This window comes from Dreissena polymorpha, chromosome 3 (assembly GCF_020536995.1).
Source record: "Dreissena polymorpha isolate Duluth1 chromosome 3, UMN_Dpol_1.0, whole genome shotgun sequence".
Taxonomy (NCBI): Eukaryota; Metazoa; Mollusca; class Bivalvia; order Myida; family Dreissenidae; genus Dreissena; species Dreissena polymorpha.
The window spans coordinates 112,361,502-112,380,605 of NC_068357.1; the positions used below are offsets into that span (position 1 = coordinate 112,361,502).

A 19,104-nucleotide genomic window follows, 5' to 3' on the forward strand; every position below is an offset into this window, starting at 1 on the left:
TAAGTCCCACCTCCCACCCCGCTATTCAATTAATATTTTTGTATATATATTGAAAGAATATTGAGGGTTGGTTACCGATTTTTGGCTAGATTGCATTGCACTATGTTTAACCTGGCCTGTATTACGGTATTGAGGTGGCGGATTCCCAGTTAAAATTCCGGATGAGTTATTTCCCCTTGGAAAGTATAAGCATACGATAACAGGTAAGTATTTAATAATTAAAATGAATTTTATTTAAAAAATTTGTATTTCTAATGTGTATATTACGCTGATACGTATCTTATCTAGAACGCTGAATCTAAATTGTTGATTAAATCATCAATCAAGCAGTAGAAAGAAAAAACAAAGTAAGCACTGATTAACCGTAGCTGTTAAATATTGGAGGATGTCTGTGCAGTTATGCCTAAAGAGAATTATAATCTTTTTTTAAACAGATGTTATGTTGGTAATCTTAACATTAAAATGAAAATAATTTGAGCATGGCTATAGTTAAAAACTTAAATGATAATTTTAATTGATTTATTTATTTTTAGTGGTAGAGCGTCTTATAATTATGTTATTAATCATGTTAATGCCCATATTTGACAGAAGAGGAACCTGATACTATTTATATACATGTACACACAAAAGGACAGTTCAAATTAAACTTTTACCATAATGTCATATGAACCAGGGCCCTTGCTACACTTTGGGGGATTGGGGCCAGGGCCCTTAGAGTAGGGAATTTTGCGTCGTTTTTGGCGAAAAAAGGAATTTTAGAAGGTCTTTTCACCAACCATTCAACAATTAAAATTGCTATATTTTAATGGAATTTACATAATTATACATTTAATCAAAGGTTAATAGCACGATACCAGCTGGCAACATATGTTTAAAAGTATAAAAATAAAAATATTTTATTTTTTGAAGGGGGTAATTTTTAGCTGAAAAAGGGGAAAAAAGTATACTATTTTAAGGGGAAAAGGGGCCGAATTTCGGCCCCCAAAATGGCCAAACGAGGGCCCTGTATGAACCAAAAAAAAATTCTTTGCGACTGTTGGCCTCTCCTGTTATAGTTTTTGATGTAAAGGCTTAAACTGCAGGGGATAAGATCAATTGTTTTTGCCTTTTTCAGAAATTCTGAAATTATTCATTGTTTTGTCAAACCTTAATTTCACCCTTTAAAAAAAAATTCCCTGCAATTAAACGTTTTCCTGAACTTTCCTCAAACTGGTATGCTTAAATGCTAATTTTCTCTGGAAATTAAGGCTTTGGGCCTCTTCCAGAGTGTTGAGAAAAATCCCATAACTGTTTGTCATGCAGATGTTAGTAGCGGTCTGAAAGTGTTTTGTGTGTGTGTGTGTTTTTCAGACTCGTACACCGTAATTCGTAGAGACATTTCCATATCTGCCACTGAAGGGATCAAGATACCATCCAAACGGCCAGACTATGACATGTCATGGAAAAGGGAATTCAACATATCTGATATCATGTACTTCTTGAAATGTGGAATGGAAGTATGTACATGGAAGATCATGGTACCGTGATGAAAGTAGAAAGTGGTTATTTAACTTTCTGTTATAATTTGCACTATGCAGGCTTCCCCAGAGAACATCATTGGTGCCCAAGGTTCAATGCTCACTCCCAGTCTGATATATCAGATTGCTTTCCACCAGACATGTGAGGCGTTTTTTGTTGTTGATTATCATGGTTTCCTTCCACGAGCAAAGACAATGGCATTTTTAGCTTTACTATAATATATGAAATATATATAGTGAAGCTATACTACTCACCCCGGCGTCGGCGTTTCCGTTCCGTTAGCGTTAGGGTGCAAATGTTAAAGTTTTCGTACTACCCCAATTATTTTGATGGTCCCTTGACATATTGCTTTCATATTTTGCATACTTGTTTACCAACATGACCCCAACCTATAAACAAGAGCAGACCACTGTATCAAGCATTTTGACATAACTATTGCCCCTTTTACACTTAGATAATTGAACATTTTGCTTAAATTGCCATAACTTCTTTATTTATGATCACATTTTATTATTAATTTGACAAAACAACACTTAACTGAATACCACAATGGATTCCACCCAAACAATACCCCACGCTCCTACACAGAATCCCTTCCCCCCTCCCAACGTCCCCCCCCCCCAATTTTTTATTTAAACATCATCTACATTTACGAATGTAATAAAATACCCCACCCCACATTATACCCCCTCTCACCCCCCACCCCTCTACCCCCCACCTACCCCCCATTTTTTTTTAACATCATCTAATAAATAACCCCCCCCCCCCCACATTATACCCCCCTACCTCCCCCCCCCCCCAAATTTTTTTGTTTTTTTTTTTTTCCTTTTTTTATTTTTGAAAGATCGTCTAATAAATGACCACACCCCACATTATACCCCCTCTCAACCCCCCTCCCCAACCCCCAAACAAAAATATATTTATTTTTTTTCCTTTTTTTTATTTTTGAAAAATCGTCTTATAAATCATTGAATATGAACAATTTCGCCATGATGGCTTATGTTATACTGTCAAGCACTCGAATAGTCGAGCGCGCTGTCCTCTGACAGCTCTTTTAATAAATACACTTGGAGATTTGAGCTATTATTTAAAAGTCTTCCCTACTAATATTTGTCTAGTAAGTTATTTGCGTAGGAGTGCCGGAACACACTCCAGGTCTGCAAGGAGTGCAGACTGGGAAGGACCTCATTAATAAAAAAAAACCACTAAAATTTAGATAGGCATATCAGATCAATAGACTGGTATAAAATCATGTTTAAATCTAATTTTAAGGAGAGTAAATGGACTATTTTATTTTTAAAATACAATAATTTCCATATTGGAATACCAATTATGGGTGGTTAGAACTGTGGAACTTTGAAGCTTTGAGATTACAACATTTTAAGAAAATTATTGTAACAAATGACAATATTTAAGTGTCCCACTCAACTGTTAAATATTCCTGCATTTTGTTCACCATATACGTTTTTTCTGAACTGTTTATTGCATGTAAATCATTTTCATTTTAACTCTTGAAACTTCCCAAAACGTAGGGGAACTGATGTGTTTGTGATATCTCATTTCAGTCCATAATTCAAGATGATGTTACACAAAGATTTGTACTGATGTGTTTGTGATATCTCATTTCAGTCCATAATTCAAGATGATGTTACACAAAGATTTGTACTGATGTGTTTGTGATATCTCATTTCAGTCCATAATTCAAGATGATGTTACACAAAGATTTGCTGCTGAAGGTGAGATTAAATGAGCCTTGCTTGAGAAAACCAGGCTTAATGAATGTGCATAGAGTGTTGTCCCAGAGTAGCCTGTGCAATCAGCACAGTCTTATCAGGGATGACACTTTCCGCTTTAAGGTATATTTTTTTTAGCTCACCTGATTGCTCAGGTGAGCTTTTGTGAGCGGTCTTTGTCCGTCGTATGTCCGTCGTATGTCCGTCCGTCCGTAAATATTTGTTCGTTAACACTCTAGAGGCCACATTTCTTGTCCCATCTTCATGAAACTTGGTGAGAAGCTTTGTCCCAATGAAATCTCGGCCGAGTTCGAAACTGGGTTGTGCCGGGTCAAAAACTAGGTCACTAGGTAAAAAAAAAGGAAAAACCTTGTAAACACTGTAGATGTCACATTTCATGCCCAATCTTCATGTAACTTTGTCAAAATGTTTGTCTTAATGATATCTTTGTTGAGTTCAAAAGTGGTTCCGATCCGTTGAAAAACATGGCCGCCAGTGGGCGGGGCAGTTTTCCTTATTTGGCTTTAGAGAAAGCTTGTTAACACTCTAGAAGTCACAATTTTTGCCCAATCATCATGAAAGTTGGTCAAAACATTGGTTCAATTGATGTGTCGGACGAGTTTGAAAATGGTCAAGATCGGTGAAAAAACATATCCGCCAGTGGGCAGGGCATTTTTCTCTATGTATATAGTGGCAGTTTTCCCTATTTGGCTATAGAGAAACCTTATAAACACTCTAGAAGTCACAATTTTTGCCCAATCATCATGAAAGTTGGTCAAAACATTGCTTTTATTGATATCTCGGACGAGTTTGAAAATGGTCGGGATCAATGACAAAAAATGGCCGCCAGTGGGCGGGGCATTTTTCTCTATATGTATATATTGAAAACATGTGAACACAGTAGAAGTCACATTTTTGGCCCAATTTTCATGAAATTTGCTCAGAACATTTGTTTCCTTGATACGAGAGTCAAGTTCAAAAATGGTTCCGGTCAGTTGAATAACATGGCTGCTGGGAGGGGGGCAGTTTTCTCATTATGCCCCCCCCCCCCTTTCAAAGAAGAGGGGGTATTTTTTTTTGCTCAGGTCGGTCCGTCTGTCCACCAGATTGTTTCCGGATGATAAATCAAGAGCGCTTATGCCAAGGATCATGAAACTTCATAGGTACATTGATCATGACTCGCAGATGACCCCTATTGATTTTCAGGTCACTAGGTCAAAGGTCAAGGTCACGATGACCCGAAATATTAAAATGGTTTCCGGATGATTACTCAAGAACACTTATGTCTAGGATAATGAAACTTCATAGATAACATTGATCATGACTCGCAGATGACCCCTATTGATTTTCAGGTCACTAGGTCAAAGGTCAAGGTCATGGTGACCCAAAGCAGTTAAATGGTTTCCGGATGATAACTCAAGAACCCTTATGCCTAGGATCATGAAACTTCATAGATACATTGATCATGACTCGCAGATGATCCCTATTGATTTTCAGGTCACTAAGTCAAAGTTCAAGGTCACGATGACCCGAAATAGTAAAATGGTTTCCGAATGATAACTCAAGAACACTTAGGCCTAGGATCATGAAACTTCATAGGTACATTGATCATAACTCGTAGATGACCCCTATTGATTTTCAGGTCACTAGGTCAAAGGTCAAGGTCATGACTCGAAATAGTAAAATGGTTTCCGGATGATAACTCAAGAACGCCTAGGCCTAGGCCTACTAATTTTCAGGTCACTAGGTCAAAGGTCAAGGTCACAGTGACCTGAAATAGTAAAATGGTTTCTGGATGATAACTCAAGAATGCTTATGCCTAGGATCATGAAACTTCATAGGTACATTTATTTATGACTGGAAGATGACCCCTATTGATTTTCAGGTCACTAGGTCAAAGGTCAAGGTCACCGTGACCTGAAATAGTAAAATGGTTTCTGGATGATAACTCAAGAACGCTTATGCCTAGGTTCATGAAACTTCATAGGTATATTAATCATGACTCGCAGATGACCCCTATTGATTATCAGGTCACTAAGTCAAAGGTCAAGGTCACAGTTCCAAAAAACGTATTCACACAATGGCTGTTAAGGTCACAGTGACTCAACTTAGAAAAATGGTTTTCGGATGATAACTCAAGAATGCTTACGCCTAGGATCATGAAATTTCATAGGTACATTGATCATGACTCGCAGATGAAATAATGATGAAACTTGACCAGGATGTTTGTCTGGACAATATTTAGGTCAAGTTTGACATTTGGTAAAGATTGAATGAACCGACTCCTCTCAGGTGAGCGAACTAGGGCCATCTTGGCCCTCTTGTTTAAGGAAGTCTTTTCTTAGCAAAAATCCAGTTCAGGTAGAACAATTTTTCCCTGATAAGCCTGTGCAAACTGCACAGGCTATACTGGAGCAAAACTTTACCCTGAAGCGTTAAACCAAGTTTCCCTAGAGCGGGACTCGCGTTAATGGTTTTATCATTACTGTGACTTCTGTTGTAATTAGTGTTTTATATTTTGAATACTTCAATTTGTGGTACTCTCTTGAAAACAGCGTGATTTTTAACTGAAGGTAATTGTCTCTTACTTGAAGCAATTTTAGTCATTAACACATTTTAATTTCATTCTTTTCTTTAAAAAGTGTATTATAATGTAAACAATACACAGTACATATTTTGGTTGAAAAACCTCCAAAAATGTTCACTCCTTTCTTGAAAGTGACTATGATTAGTACAGTTATATAAGACAACAATGTTGATCTTTATGGATGATGAAATGCTTTAATCAAGAGAAACCAAAGCTGCAATAGAGGAAATGTTGTGCAAAGAATTTTAGTTTACTTATATGACTCGTCTTGAAATTTCTGAAATGCTTTAATCTGTTTCAGAATTGAAAAGCTGGAATTTATTAACAAGAACAGATTTAGGATATCAGTTTATAAGGTAAGTGACACTGGATGAACATACAAATAATAGACTGCCACAACTAGATATAATATCCATTTATTTTTATGCCCCCCGGATCGAAAGATCAGGGGTATATTTTTTTGGCCTGTCTGTCATTGTATGTGTCTGTGTCCCAAAACTTTGATTAAAACTTTAACCTTCTTCATAACTTTTGCAATGTTGAACGTAGCAACTTGATATTTGGCATGCATGTGTATCTCATGGAGCTGCACATTTTGGGTGATGAAAGGTCAAGGTCAACGTCATCCATCAAGGTCAAAGGTAAAAAAAATATTAAAAGCGGCATATTAGGGGGCATTGTGTTTCTGTCAAACACATCTCTTGTTTACTAGAGAATTGTTTATTGCCAATATTGTCCCATTATTGTGTGTCTGTGGTTCCCTATACCATCGTTCCTTCCTGGTCTTGATCCTGTGATAACTCAACAAGTACTTTAGCTATGTTGATGAGACTTGATATGTGGATAGAAGGCCATATGGTGAATATAGATGCCATTTCCATGTTTTTGTCAGACTGTAATCTTAGTAGCTATGGTTACAAAAATAGTTGTTAACTAAAATCTGCATCCTTTCTAGGAAAAAAAGTACTTGTATGACATGATCTTTGTAAAATTTGGTCAGAATGTTTATCTTTAAATTTAAAGTTTATGTCTGGATTACGTGCGTCCAATATCCAGGTCATATGGTCAAATCTTAGAAAAACCCTTTTACCAATGTAGAGACCACATTTATGACTAGATAATAATAAGACTTGTCTCAAAAATGTTTATCTTCAAATGTTCATGGCTGAGTTCGAATCTGGTTCCCGTGCTTCCAAAAATTGGTGATCCAATCAATTCTTTGAGAAGGCCTGTTACCTTGCTAGAGGCTACATTGATGACTCAATCTGGATGAAACAATATCTATAATGAGATCAGATCTGGCGACATTATGATGCAAGCTTTATGAAACCTTTTCAAAATGATTATCTTGGAATTACAAAGGCTGTATTGGCATCTGATTCACATGCAACAAAAACTTGGTCACAAGGTCAAATCTTATAGAAACCTTGTCACTAGAGGCCACACGTTTGAGTCTGGGTCAGTTGTGTCATTTGTGTCTAAAATCATGTCAATAAACTCAGTTGAACGCTAATGGGTTGTCCTGGCAACTTGTTTGCTTACAAAAACTATGACATTCAGAATAAGGGTTTCCATTCTTACATTTATTTAGGTTCAACTCATAGTTCATAACTTCATTAAACATTTACACACCAAAAATGTGTGGAAAATCTTCATTTTGGCATTTTATGCATTGATTAGGGAAAATTGTATATGTTTGGATCTCCAAATTTTACCCATAAAAAAACACTGTACTGTATTGTTTTATTGCTTCAGTTGGAGACTAACGTTCCTGTATGGAATAGGATGTGCAATACGCTACTGTATCTTACTGCCATTTAGGTTTGTGCCCAATTTTATCACATTTGTTGGTCATTTTGTATCTTATCATCATATCCTGTATACATCAGTTCATTCCTATAAATTACAATTACTATATATTTAAATAAATGCCTGTTGTTGAAATGAAATAATTTCAGTTTGTGGGAATGAACCTAAATTTCAAAATAAAAACAAAGAAATATAAGTATTGGGTAGCTTAAGACCATTAAGAAATAGGTAGTGTTTACAACAGGTGCAGGAATTTAATTATGTCGCGTTCTGAGAAAACAGGGCATAATGCATGTGCTTAAAGTGTCATCCCAGATTAGCCTGTGGTGACAGGGACGACACTTTCCGCCTAAATTAAATTTTTGCTAAGAAGAGACTTCATTTAAATGATAAATGTCATAGAAGCGGAAAGTGTTGTCCCTGATAAGCCTGTGTGGACTGCATAGGCTAATCTGGGACGACATTTTACGCACAATATTATGCCCAGTTTTTTTAGAACACGACTCAATTATGTAATAAGAGAAAAACATTTGAAAGAAAGTGTTTAATGAAAGTCATTAAAAACGAATATCACTTTTATTAGTAATGCCCTTGTTATAGATATATAAGAAGTCAACGCTTACCTTAATATTATCAAAGTTTTCCTTCCATGTCAAAATTTAAATTGTTATTATCAAAAGAATCCAAGACTATCATCACCCTTGGTAAATTCACCCACCTAGCATTAATAACAATAATGCGTAATCTATTGTCTTTATTTAAAAAGTAACACTTCTTATTAACCAGGTTTTCCGAAGGAAAAAACTGGTTATTAAATTGGCGAATGCGGGCGGGCTGGCTGGCGGGCTGGCGGGCGGGCGGAACAAGCTTGTCCGGGCCATAACTATGTCGTTCATTGTCATATTTTAAAATCATTTGGCACATTTGTTCACCATCATTGGACGGTGTGTCGCGCCAAATAATTACGTTGATATCTCCAAGGTCAAGGTCACACTTTGAGTTCAAAGGTCAAAATTGGCAATAAATGAGCTTTTCTGGGCCATAACTATGTCATTCATTGTGAGATTTTACAATTATTTGGCACATTTGTTCACCATCATGGGACGGTGTGTCGCACGAAAGAATCACGTCAATATCTCCAATGTCAAGGTCACCACAACTTAAAATAGATTTATTTTGAAACAAACTTACAAAGGGGGTTAATTTTGTTTGTTCATTTTAAAAGTTCAGTTTGAGTTGTCTCCCTTAATCAGATTTTTTTTCACAATGAAAACCTGGTTTTGTGACAATTTTGTTCCTTGTCCTAATAATTGCCTATTCCTTTGTAAATTGTTATTGTTGAGATAATTATTTGCTTTCTAATATGACCACGTATTTTTATGCCCCCGGTAGGGTGGCATATAGCAGTTGAACTGTCCGTCAGTCAGTATGTCAGTTGTGTGTATGTCTGTCCGTCCGTCCGAAAAAATAACTTTAACATTGGTTATAACTTTTTCAATATTGAAGATAGCAACTTGATATTTGGCATGCATGTGCATCTCACGGAGCTGCACATTTTGAGTGGTGAAAGGTGAATGTCATCCTTCAAGGTCAAATGTCTAATATATAGCGTCTGTCCGTCCGAAAACTTTAACATTGGCCATAATTTTTTCAATATTGAAGATAGCAACTTGATATTTGGCATGCATGTGTATCTCATGAAGCTGCGCATTTTGAGTGGTGGAAGTTCAAGGTCAAAGTCATCCTTTAAGGTCAAAGGTCACAAAAAAATATTTCAAAGCGGCGTTCTCATGAAGCTGCACATTTTTAGTGGTGGAAGGTCAAGGTCATCCTTCGAGGTCAAAGGTCAATTTTTTTTTTTTTTTAATTCAAAGCGGCGTTCTCATGAAGCTGCTCATTTTGAGTGGTGTAAGTTCAAGGTCAAGGTCATCCTTCAAGATCAAAGGTCAAAAAAAACAAAAACAAATTATTTTCTTCAAAGTGGCGCAATAGGGGGCATTGTGTTTCTGACGAACACATCTCTTGTTATCATTTATTTCATCTTGATTTGCACTGTCATCATGTTCTTGTTTGTTTGTGTAAGATATTATATGCCAATAAACCTGACTTGACTTGACATGTTTTGTCTTGTAGGATGATTCTGTGTTGCTGTGGTTTGACATTTCTCATTGTGTCCACGTTTCTGATTGGTTATTTTCCAGATGGCAAGTAAGTAAGATTACCATTTCTCATTGTGACCACTTTCTGATTGGTTATTTTCCAGATGGCAAGTAAGTAAGATTACCATTTCTCATTGTGACCACGTTTCTGATTAGTTATTTTCAAATGGCAAGTAAGTAAGATTACCATTTCTCATTGTGTCCACGTTTCTGATTGGTTATTTTCCAGATGGCAAGTAAGTAAGATTACCATTTCTCATTGTGTCCACGTTTTTGATTGGTTATTTACCAGATGGCAAGTTAGTAAGATTACCATTTCTCATTGTGTCCACGTTTCTGATTGGTTATTTTCCAGATGACAAGTAAGTTACATAACCATTTCTCATTGTGTCCACGTTTCTGATTGGTTATTTTCCAGATGGCAAGTAAGTAAGATTACCATTTCTCATTGTGTCCACGTTTCTGATTGGTTATTTACCAGATGGCAAGTAAGTAAGATTACCATTTCTTATTGTGTCCACGTTTCTGATTGGTAATTTACCAGATGGCATTGTAAGTAAAGTAAGATTACCATTTCTCATTGTGTCCGAGTTTCTGATTGGTAATTTACCAGATGGCAAGTAAGTAAAGTAAGATTACCATTTCTCATTGTGTCCAAGTTTCTGATTGGTAATTTACCAGATGTTAAGTAAGTAAGATTACATGGTTTACTATGTTTGGATAACAATTATTTTTATGCTCCCCCAAAATTTATTTTAGGGGGAGCATATAGTCGCCGCTTCGTCTGGCCGTCCGTCCGTCTATCCGTGTGTTTGTCCATGCACAATTTTTGTCCGGGCTATTTCTCAGCAACTAATGACCGGAATTCAATAAAACTTTATGGGAAGTTTAACTATCAAGAAGAGATGTGCATATTATCAGCGGGTTTTGGTCGGATGATTTTTCACAGAGTTATGGCCCTTTGAAAATTTTCAGTTAACTGTACATATAGTGCAATTCTTGTCCGGGCTATTTCTCAGCAACTAATGACTGGATTTCAATGAAACTTTATGGGAAGCTTCACTACCAAGAGGAGATGTGCATATTATCAGCGGGTTCTGGTCGGATAATTTTTCACAGAGTTATGGCCCTTTGAAATTTTCCATTAACTGTACATATAGTGCAATTCTTGTCCAGGCTATTTCTCAGCAATTAATGACTGGAATTCAATGAAACTTTATGGGAAGCTTCACTACCAAGAGGAGATGTGCATATTATCAGCAGGTTCTGGTCGGATGATTTTTTACAGAGTTATGGCCCTTTGGAATTTTCCATTAACTGTACATATAGTGCAATTCTTGTCCAGGCTATTTCTCAGCAACTAATGACCGGAATTCAATGAAACTTTATGGGAAGCTTTACTACCAAGAGGAGATGTGCATATTATCAGCGGGTTCTGGTCGGATCATTTTTCACAGAGTTATGGCCCTTTGAAATTTTCCATTAACTGTACATATAGTGCAATTCTTGTCAGGGCTATTTCTCAGCAACTAATGACCAGAATTCAATGAAACTTTATGGGATGCTTCACTACCAAGAGGAGATGTGCATATTATCAGCGGGTTCTGGTCGGATGATTTTTCACAGAGTTATGGCCCTTTGAAATTTTCCATTAACTGTACATAAAGTGCAATTCTTGTCCGGGCTATTTCTCAGCAACTAATGACCGGAATTCAATGAAACTTTATGGGAAGCTCCACTACCAAGAGGAGATGTGCATATTATCAGCTGGTTCTGGTCGGATGATTTTTCACAGAGTTATGGCCCTTTGAAATTTTCTATAAAAAAATTCTTGTCCCCCCAACTACTGTGCCATCAAGACGTTTCCTTTTATCTGAATATATAATGCAATATTGTGACAGAAAAAAACTTTGGGGAGCATCACCCGTCTCCGACAGTTTCTTGTTGCTTTGGCTGATTATTTGCAATTAAGTGTTACGTTGGTACTGTTAGTCTGTTATACACATGGTTAAAATTTAATGTTTTACAGTTTATTTATTTAATTTAAAGAGACAAAGTAATCAACAATATTCTTGTGCTATGTTTGTGTTGTGTTTATTCTGTTTTTGTCGCTGCATAACAAAGCTTTGCTGATAGTTTGTTAAGAAATGCTTTATTACATTTAGAAGATCTACTATATTTGAATGTTAACAAAGAATTGCTATATTATATATGCTTGTTTTTATACTGGGGGCTATATAGGAGTCACTTTGTCAGTCTGTTGGTCGGTCTGTCTGTCCCGATAATTTCATCTGATCTTCACCAAACTAGGTCAGAAGTTGTAGCTAGATGATGTCTAGGTCAAGATTGAATATAGGTGATGCCGGGTCAAAAACAAGGTCACGGGGCCACATAGTGCGTTTTAAACCGAAAGTTTGTCCGTACCATAACTATGTCATTTATCGTTAGATTTAAAATGACTTAGTACATTTGTTCAACATCATGGGACAGTGTGTCATGCAAAAGTAGTACATCGATATCTCCAAGGCCAAGGTCACACTTGGAGTTGCCCATAAATGAGCTTGTCCGGGCCATAACTTTGTCATTTATTGTGAGACTTTAAAATCATTTGGCACATTTGTTCACCATCATTGAACGGTGTGTCATGCCAAAGAATAACGTTGATATTGCCAAGGTCAAGGTCACACTTTGAGTTCAAATGTAAAAAAATTGCAATAAATGAGCTTGTCCGGGCCATAACTATGTCATTCATTGTGAGATTTTAAAATGACACTGTACATTAATTTTGTTCACAGCCATTGGACGGCTTGTCATGCAAAAGAATTGAAGAGCAAAGTGGAATGGCTATGTGCAAACAGCATAAAACCAGAGTAACTTGCAGTATGTTCAGGTTTTATGCAGTTTGCTGCTCATCAGTATCTTAGGGTTGGAAATAAAGCCTTTAAAACTTGAATCAGTTAAAAAAAGGTCTTTAATTAAATTTAACTTTGTATGGGACCACAAATGCGTCAAAATACGTTTCTAAGTGGTAAAGGGTCAATAACCAGCCAAATGGCATGAAGCACTTCTGACCCTTGTAATATGAAAAAATGCCCCATAAACCTTGCCTTCTCTCTAACTCAAAATATGTTGATTGTACAGTGCCTTTTTGTTCATTTTGGAAGGACCTTATTTAGGCCCCTTCCCCCATTGGAAAGTTTCCATCCCCTAAGAGGATTTTTTTAAATCATGCAATTTTTTCCAAATTTTAAGCTACGTTTGGGATTTTATTTTCACCTTTTTCAGTTTTATATATATATGTATTTTTCTCCCAAAAGTGAAGGCCAAACCATTTCACTAAATCAATATAAAAAGCCCTGTTGTATCATCAACCTTGGTTAAACTATTAAAAGTTTACCAAGATCAGTATGGTTATTGTTGCTAAAAATAGAAAAACTATTTCCCCCCTATTACTTGTTTGGATGGATATGATAGAGGATGAATTTTTGTGTAGGTACCTTTCATGCAGATTAAACTTGAGATCATTGCTCTATAATTATTACAATTAAATTGATATATGTTAATAATTGACATGTTTCTCTGTGTATCCATTTTGTTCTATGCCATCATTTGTACAACGAATTAACACATAATGTACAGATCAATCTAACTCAGACCTTTAAACTGTTGTATTCTGTGACAAGTTGCCAACCTTTATTTTAATTTTTCACTTTTTAGCTCGGCGTTTTCGGAGAAAACCCGATGTATTGTCACAGCCTGCTCGCCGTCTGACGTCCGAAGTCTGCGCCGTGCTAAAATCTTAACATTGGCTCTAAAATCAAAGTGCTTCCACCTACAACTTTGAAACTTTATATGTAGATGCACCTTGATGAGTTCTACACGCCACACCCATTTTGGGGTCACTAGGTCAAAGGTCAAGGTCACTGTGACCCCTAAAAATAATAATATATATTCTAACAAGCTTTAATTTATTCAAAACTGCACCCGTAGCTGAGCGTGGCACCCGTTATGTGGTGCTCTTGTTATACTTGTATGTATTTGTAGATGTAATATGATTTGCATGACGCTGGGAATATTTTTCCTCTAGGTCAAAGAGAACATTGAATAGAATATTCAGCCTCATGGCCCATAGAATATTGTGTCGTGCCCTGTCTGCTGTTGTTACGTTCCATGACAGGTAAATATAGCCGTCTGTTTGTGTCATTGTTATTGCAAAAAGTGTGATTTGTGTTCTAATTATGAGTTATGAGTACTTATTTAACAGTTTTGCTCTAAATGTTTATGAATTCATAATAAATTAATATTTTTGTAATAGCAAAATGGAAACTTTTGTAAAGACATTCACCGATAAAATCTTACTATTATGTTTGTCAGTGGTAAATTCAATCTTTGTAAAGACATTAAAGTGCGATGCACGATTTTGTCAAATATATATGAATTTATATAAAATGTGTAAAAAACTTATTATACATATATTTTAATATAAATTAAAATAAAAGTTGAGAGGAACATTTGTCGAAAAATGGGAAATAAGCCAGATACATGAATTTAATTCTGAAATCGAAAATGTCTGTACTGTCTTCGCCAGTTTTCATATCATGCATGTACGATGTGAATTAAATTTAGTTTTACGGATCATTTTCATTTCCTGCAACAATATCTATTCATACGACACAAAAACACTAACTCCGATCCTAATAAAAGACAAATGCTTCGGTTATTGTAGGAAAATATGTACAAAATATCTTGTCACAATCGGCTCGGGCTGCATTTTATGAAATTCGTCTTCAATGTATAATTTCTTCTTGTCTATTTTGTGTTATTAGCTCACCAGTCATGAAGTGACATGGTGAGCTTATGTGACCAAGTGATGTCTGGCATCCATATGTGCGTGCGTGTGTGCGTGTGTCCGTCAACAATTTGTTTGTGTAGACAGTAGAGGTCACAGTTTTCATCCAATCTTTATGAAATTTAATCAGAATGTATATCTTGATGAAATCTGGGTTGGGATTGTATTTGGGTCATCTGGGGTCAAAAACTAGGTCACTAGGTAAAAAACTAGGTCAAATAATAGAATAACCTTGTGTAGACAATAGAGGTCACAGTTTTCATTCAATCTTTATGAAATTTGGTCAGAACGTTTATCTTGATGTAATCTTGGTTGGGATTGTATTTTGGTCATCTGGGGTAAAAAACTAGGTCACTAGGTCAAATTATTGAAAAATTATCAACAATTTGTTTATGTAGACAGTAAAGGTCACAGTTTTTATCCAATGTTAATGAAATTTGGTCAGAATGTTTATCTTGATGAAATCTGGGTTGGGATTGTATTTGGGTCATCTGGGGTCAAAAACTAGGTCACTGGGTCAAAAACTAGGTCAAATAATAGAAAAACCTTGTGTAGACAATAGAGGTCGCAGTTTTCATCCAATCTTTATGAAATTTGGTCAGAATGTTTATCTTGATGAAATCTGGGTTGGGATTGTATTTGGGTCATTTGAGGTCAAAAACTAGGTCACTAGGTCGAATAATAGAAAAAACGTCAACAATTTGTGTGTGTAGACAGTAGAGGTCGCAGTTTTCATCAATCAAGAATGTTTATCTTGATGAAATCTGGGTTGGGATTGTATTTGGGTCATCTGGGGTCAAAGACTAGGTCACTAGGTCAAAAACTAGGTTACTAGGTGAAATAATAGAAAAACCTTTTATAGACAATAGAGGTCGCAGTTTTCATCCATTCTTTATGAAATTTGGTCAGAATGTTTATCTTGATGAAATCTGGGTTGGGATTGTAATTGGGTGATCTTGGGTAAAAAACTAGGTCAAATAATAGAAAAACATTGTGCAGACAATATAGGTCACAGTTTTCATCCAAGCTTCATGAAATTTGGTCAGAATGTTTGTCTTGATGAAATCTGGGTTGGCATTGTATTTTGGTCATCTGGGGTCAAAAACTAGGTCACTAGGTCAAATAATAGAAAAAACTTGTGAAGACAATAGAGGTCAAAGTTTTCATCCAATCTTTATAAAATTTGATCAGAATGTTTATCTTGATGAAATCTGTGTTGGGATTGTATTTGGGTCACCTGGTGTCAAAAACTAGGACAATAGGTCAAATATTAGAAAAACCTTGTGTAGACAATAGAGGTCACAGTTTTCATCCAATCTTTATGAAATTTGGTCAGAATGTTTATCTTGATGAAAACTGGGTTGGGATTGTATTTGGTTAGTCAGGTGAGCAATTCAGGGCCCTTATGGCCCTCTTGTTGTAACACATTTTGAGCTCGACTTTTTTATATGAAATATATGAAGTGGAGCTATCCTGCTCACCCCGGCGTTTCCGTTTTCATTAGCGTTAGCGTGCAAATGTTAAAGTTTTCGTACTACCCCAATTATTTTCATTGTCTCTTGACATATTGCTTTCATATTTTGCATACTTGTTTACCAACATGACCCCAACCTATAAACAAGAGCAGACAACTCTATCAAGCATTTTGTCATAATAATGGCCCCTTTTCCACTTAGAATATGCAGCAAATGTTTAAGTTTTGGTACTTCCCCATTTATTTTCATTGTCCCTTGACATATTGCTTTCATATTTTGCATACTTGTTTACCAACATCACCCCAACCTCTAAACAAGAGCAGACAACTCTATCAAGCATTTTGTCATAATTATTGCCCCTTTTATACTTAGAATATGCATATTATTGATAAATCTATGTTAGTTTGCGTACTACCCCAAATATTTCCTATATCCTTTGACATATTGCTTTTATATGTTGCATACTTGTTAACCAACATAACCCCAACCTATAACAAGAGCAGACCACTGTATCAAGCATTTTGACATAATTATGGCCCCTTTTACACTTAGATAATTGAAAATTTTGCTTAAATTGCCATAACTTCTTTATTTATGATCACATTTTATTATTACTTTGACAAAACAACACTTACCTGAATACCACAATGGATTCCACCCAAACAATCTCCCACGCCCCTACCCAGAATCCCTTCCCCCCAACCTCCCCCCCAATTTTTTTTTTAAACATCATCTAATAAATTAACCCACCACACATTATACCCCCCTCTCACGCCTCCACCCCCCTACCCCCCCCTACCCCCTCCCCAATTTTTTTTTAAACATCATCTTATAAATTACCCCACCCCACATTATACCCCCCTCTCACCCCCATGCCCCCCCCTAACTTCCCCCTACCCCCCCCTAATTTTCTTTTAAACATCATCTAATAAATTACCAAACCACACATTATACCCCCCTCTCAACCCCCTACTCCCCCCCCTACCCCCCCCCCCCCCCCTACCCCCCAAAAACACATTTTTTTCCCTTTTTTTGTTGAAAGATGTCTAATAAATGACCACACCCCACATAATACCCCCCTCTCAACCCCCCCACCCCCCCCAACTTTTAATTTTTATTTTTATTTTTTTATTTTTGAAAGATCGTCTAATAAATTATTAAATATGAACAATTTCCCCATGATTGCTTACGTTATAATGTCAAGCACTCGAATAGTCAAGCGCGCTGTCCTCTGACAGCTTTTGTTATGCCCCGGTAGGGTGGCATATAGCAGTTGAACTGTCCGTCAGTCAGTATGTCAGTCTGTCCGTCTCTCGGAAAAAAAACCTTAAACGTTGGCCATAACTTATGCAATATTGAATATGGCAACTTGATATTTGGCATGCATGTTTATCTCATGAAGCTGCACATTTTGAGTGGTGGAAGTTCAAGGTGAAGGTCATCCTTCAAGGTCAAAGGTAAAAAAAAATTAAAAATATATTAAAGCGGCGTATTAGGGTGCATTGTGTTTCTAACGAACACATCTATTGTTGTAATTATATTACAATTTAACACATATCAAAATCGTGCATACCCACTTTAATTGATGAACACTCTTTATTACGTTTTGCACTGGTAAATTCATTTTTTGAAAAGATGTTCTCTGATAATACATCATCATTATTTTTTTCAGTGATATTCAATTTCTGTAACAAGGCTCACCAACAAACTATCATTATTTGTTTGTATTTCAGTGATAAATATCGTCCCAAGAATGGGATATGTGTGGCCAACCACACGTCTCCGTTAGATGTTGTAATACTCAGCTGTGATAACTGCTACGCCATGGTAAGTTTAATATGCTTTTGTTTTTAACCCTTTACCACTCAGATATGTATTTTAACGCAGTCCCTTAGAAAGTTACACTTAATTAAATACATTTCTTACTAAATTCAAGTTTTAAAGGCTTCATTTCCAACCCTTAGTAACTGATGAGCAGCCAACAGCATAAAACCTGAACAAACTGTGAGTTACTCGCAGGCTGTTCTGGTATTATGCTGTTTGCACATAGCCATTCCACTTTGCCTCTGAGTGGGAAAGGGTTAATGTTCTCTGTTCTACATTTATTTGTTTCATATTTTTTGTACGTGGTTTTTATGCCCCCAGATCGAATGATCGGGGGTACATTGTTTTTGGCCTGTCTGTCATTGTATGTGTGTTAGTGTCTGTCCCAAAACTTTAACCTTGGTCATAACTTTTGCAATATTGAAGATAGCAACTTGATATTTGGCATGCATGTGTATCTCACGGAGCTGCACATTTTGAGTGGTGAAAGGTCAAGGTCATCCTTCAAGGTCAAAGGTCAAATATATGGCTTCAAAGCAGTGCAGTAGAGGCATTGTGTTTCACAAACACAGCTCTTGTTTCCTTAAGAAAAGACTATATAATCAGATTGAATATACATTTGCATGCTTTTGCAGGATTAAGGTAGTACATGTAGCAGAATAATGGTCCGAGTCACAAGTGTGGATTTAAGTTTTATCATAATCAACTATCACAGACATGGCGAAAGCCCGTCGGCCCATCGGACATTGCCGACGAACAGTTAAAAAGGCTAACAGGGAAATGCAAGATCGTCAGACTTACTCTCTGGTTATTTTTGCCTTTTAAAATTGTAACCCAATTGCAGTTTTTACAACAATGTTATTTCGTGGTTACTGGATTATGATATTTCCAAATACAAAAAGTTCATTTTCGCAAAATTTTTAAGTCAGTAGTACATTGCAGCAGCGATAAATTACAAGTATTATTCCAAACGTGAATTGAGCATCTCGCATTGTTGCAAAAGTTGTCGGACATTTAAGATTTTTCGTTGCGTTGTCGGACAATAAAAAGGAATTACAATACTGAGTGAAAATGACAAAAATCAAATTTACGATGGCCATCATATAAATAGCATGGATTAATGAAAAGCTTTTGTCATTTAACGATGGAG

The 19,104-nt window shown here is 36.3% G+C and overlaps 1 protein-coding gene across 1 annotated transcript in view; it reads left to right on the forward strand.

Moving 5' to 3' along the window:
* Positions 1 to 19,104, forward strand: part of LOC127871056 (glycerol-3-phosphate acyltransferase 4-like) — a 69,834-nt gene that overhangs the window by 24,828 nt on the left and 25,902 nt on the right. The window contains exons 3-9 of the mRNA XM_052413683.1: positions 1,351 to 1,496; positions 3,212 to 3,254; positions 6,140 to 6,194; positions 7,594 to 7,659; positions 9,781 to 9,855; positions 13,894 to 13,983; positions 17,864 to 17,957. Coding sequence (XP_052269643.1) covers positions 1,351 to 1,496; positions 3,212 to 3,254; positions 6,140 to 6,194; positions 7,594 to 7,659; positions 9,781 to 9,855; positions 13,894 to 13,983; positions 17,864 to 17,957 — 569 coding nt within the window. The remainder of the gene's footprint in view (positions 1 to 1,350; positions 1,497 to 3,211; positions 3,255 to 6,139; positions 6,195 to 7,593; positions 7,660 to 9,780; positions 9,856 to 13,893; positions 13,984 to 17,863; positions 17,958 to 19,104) is intronic.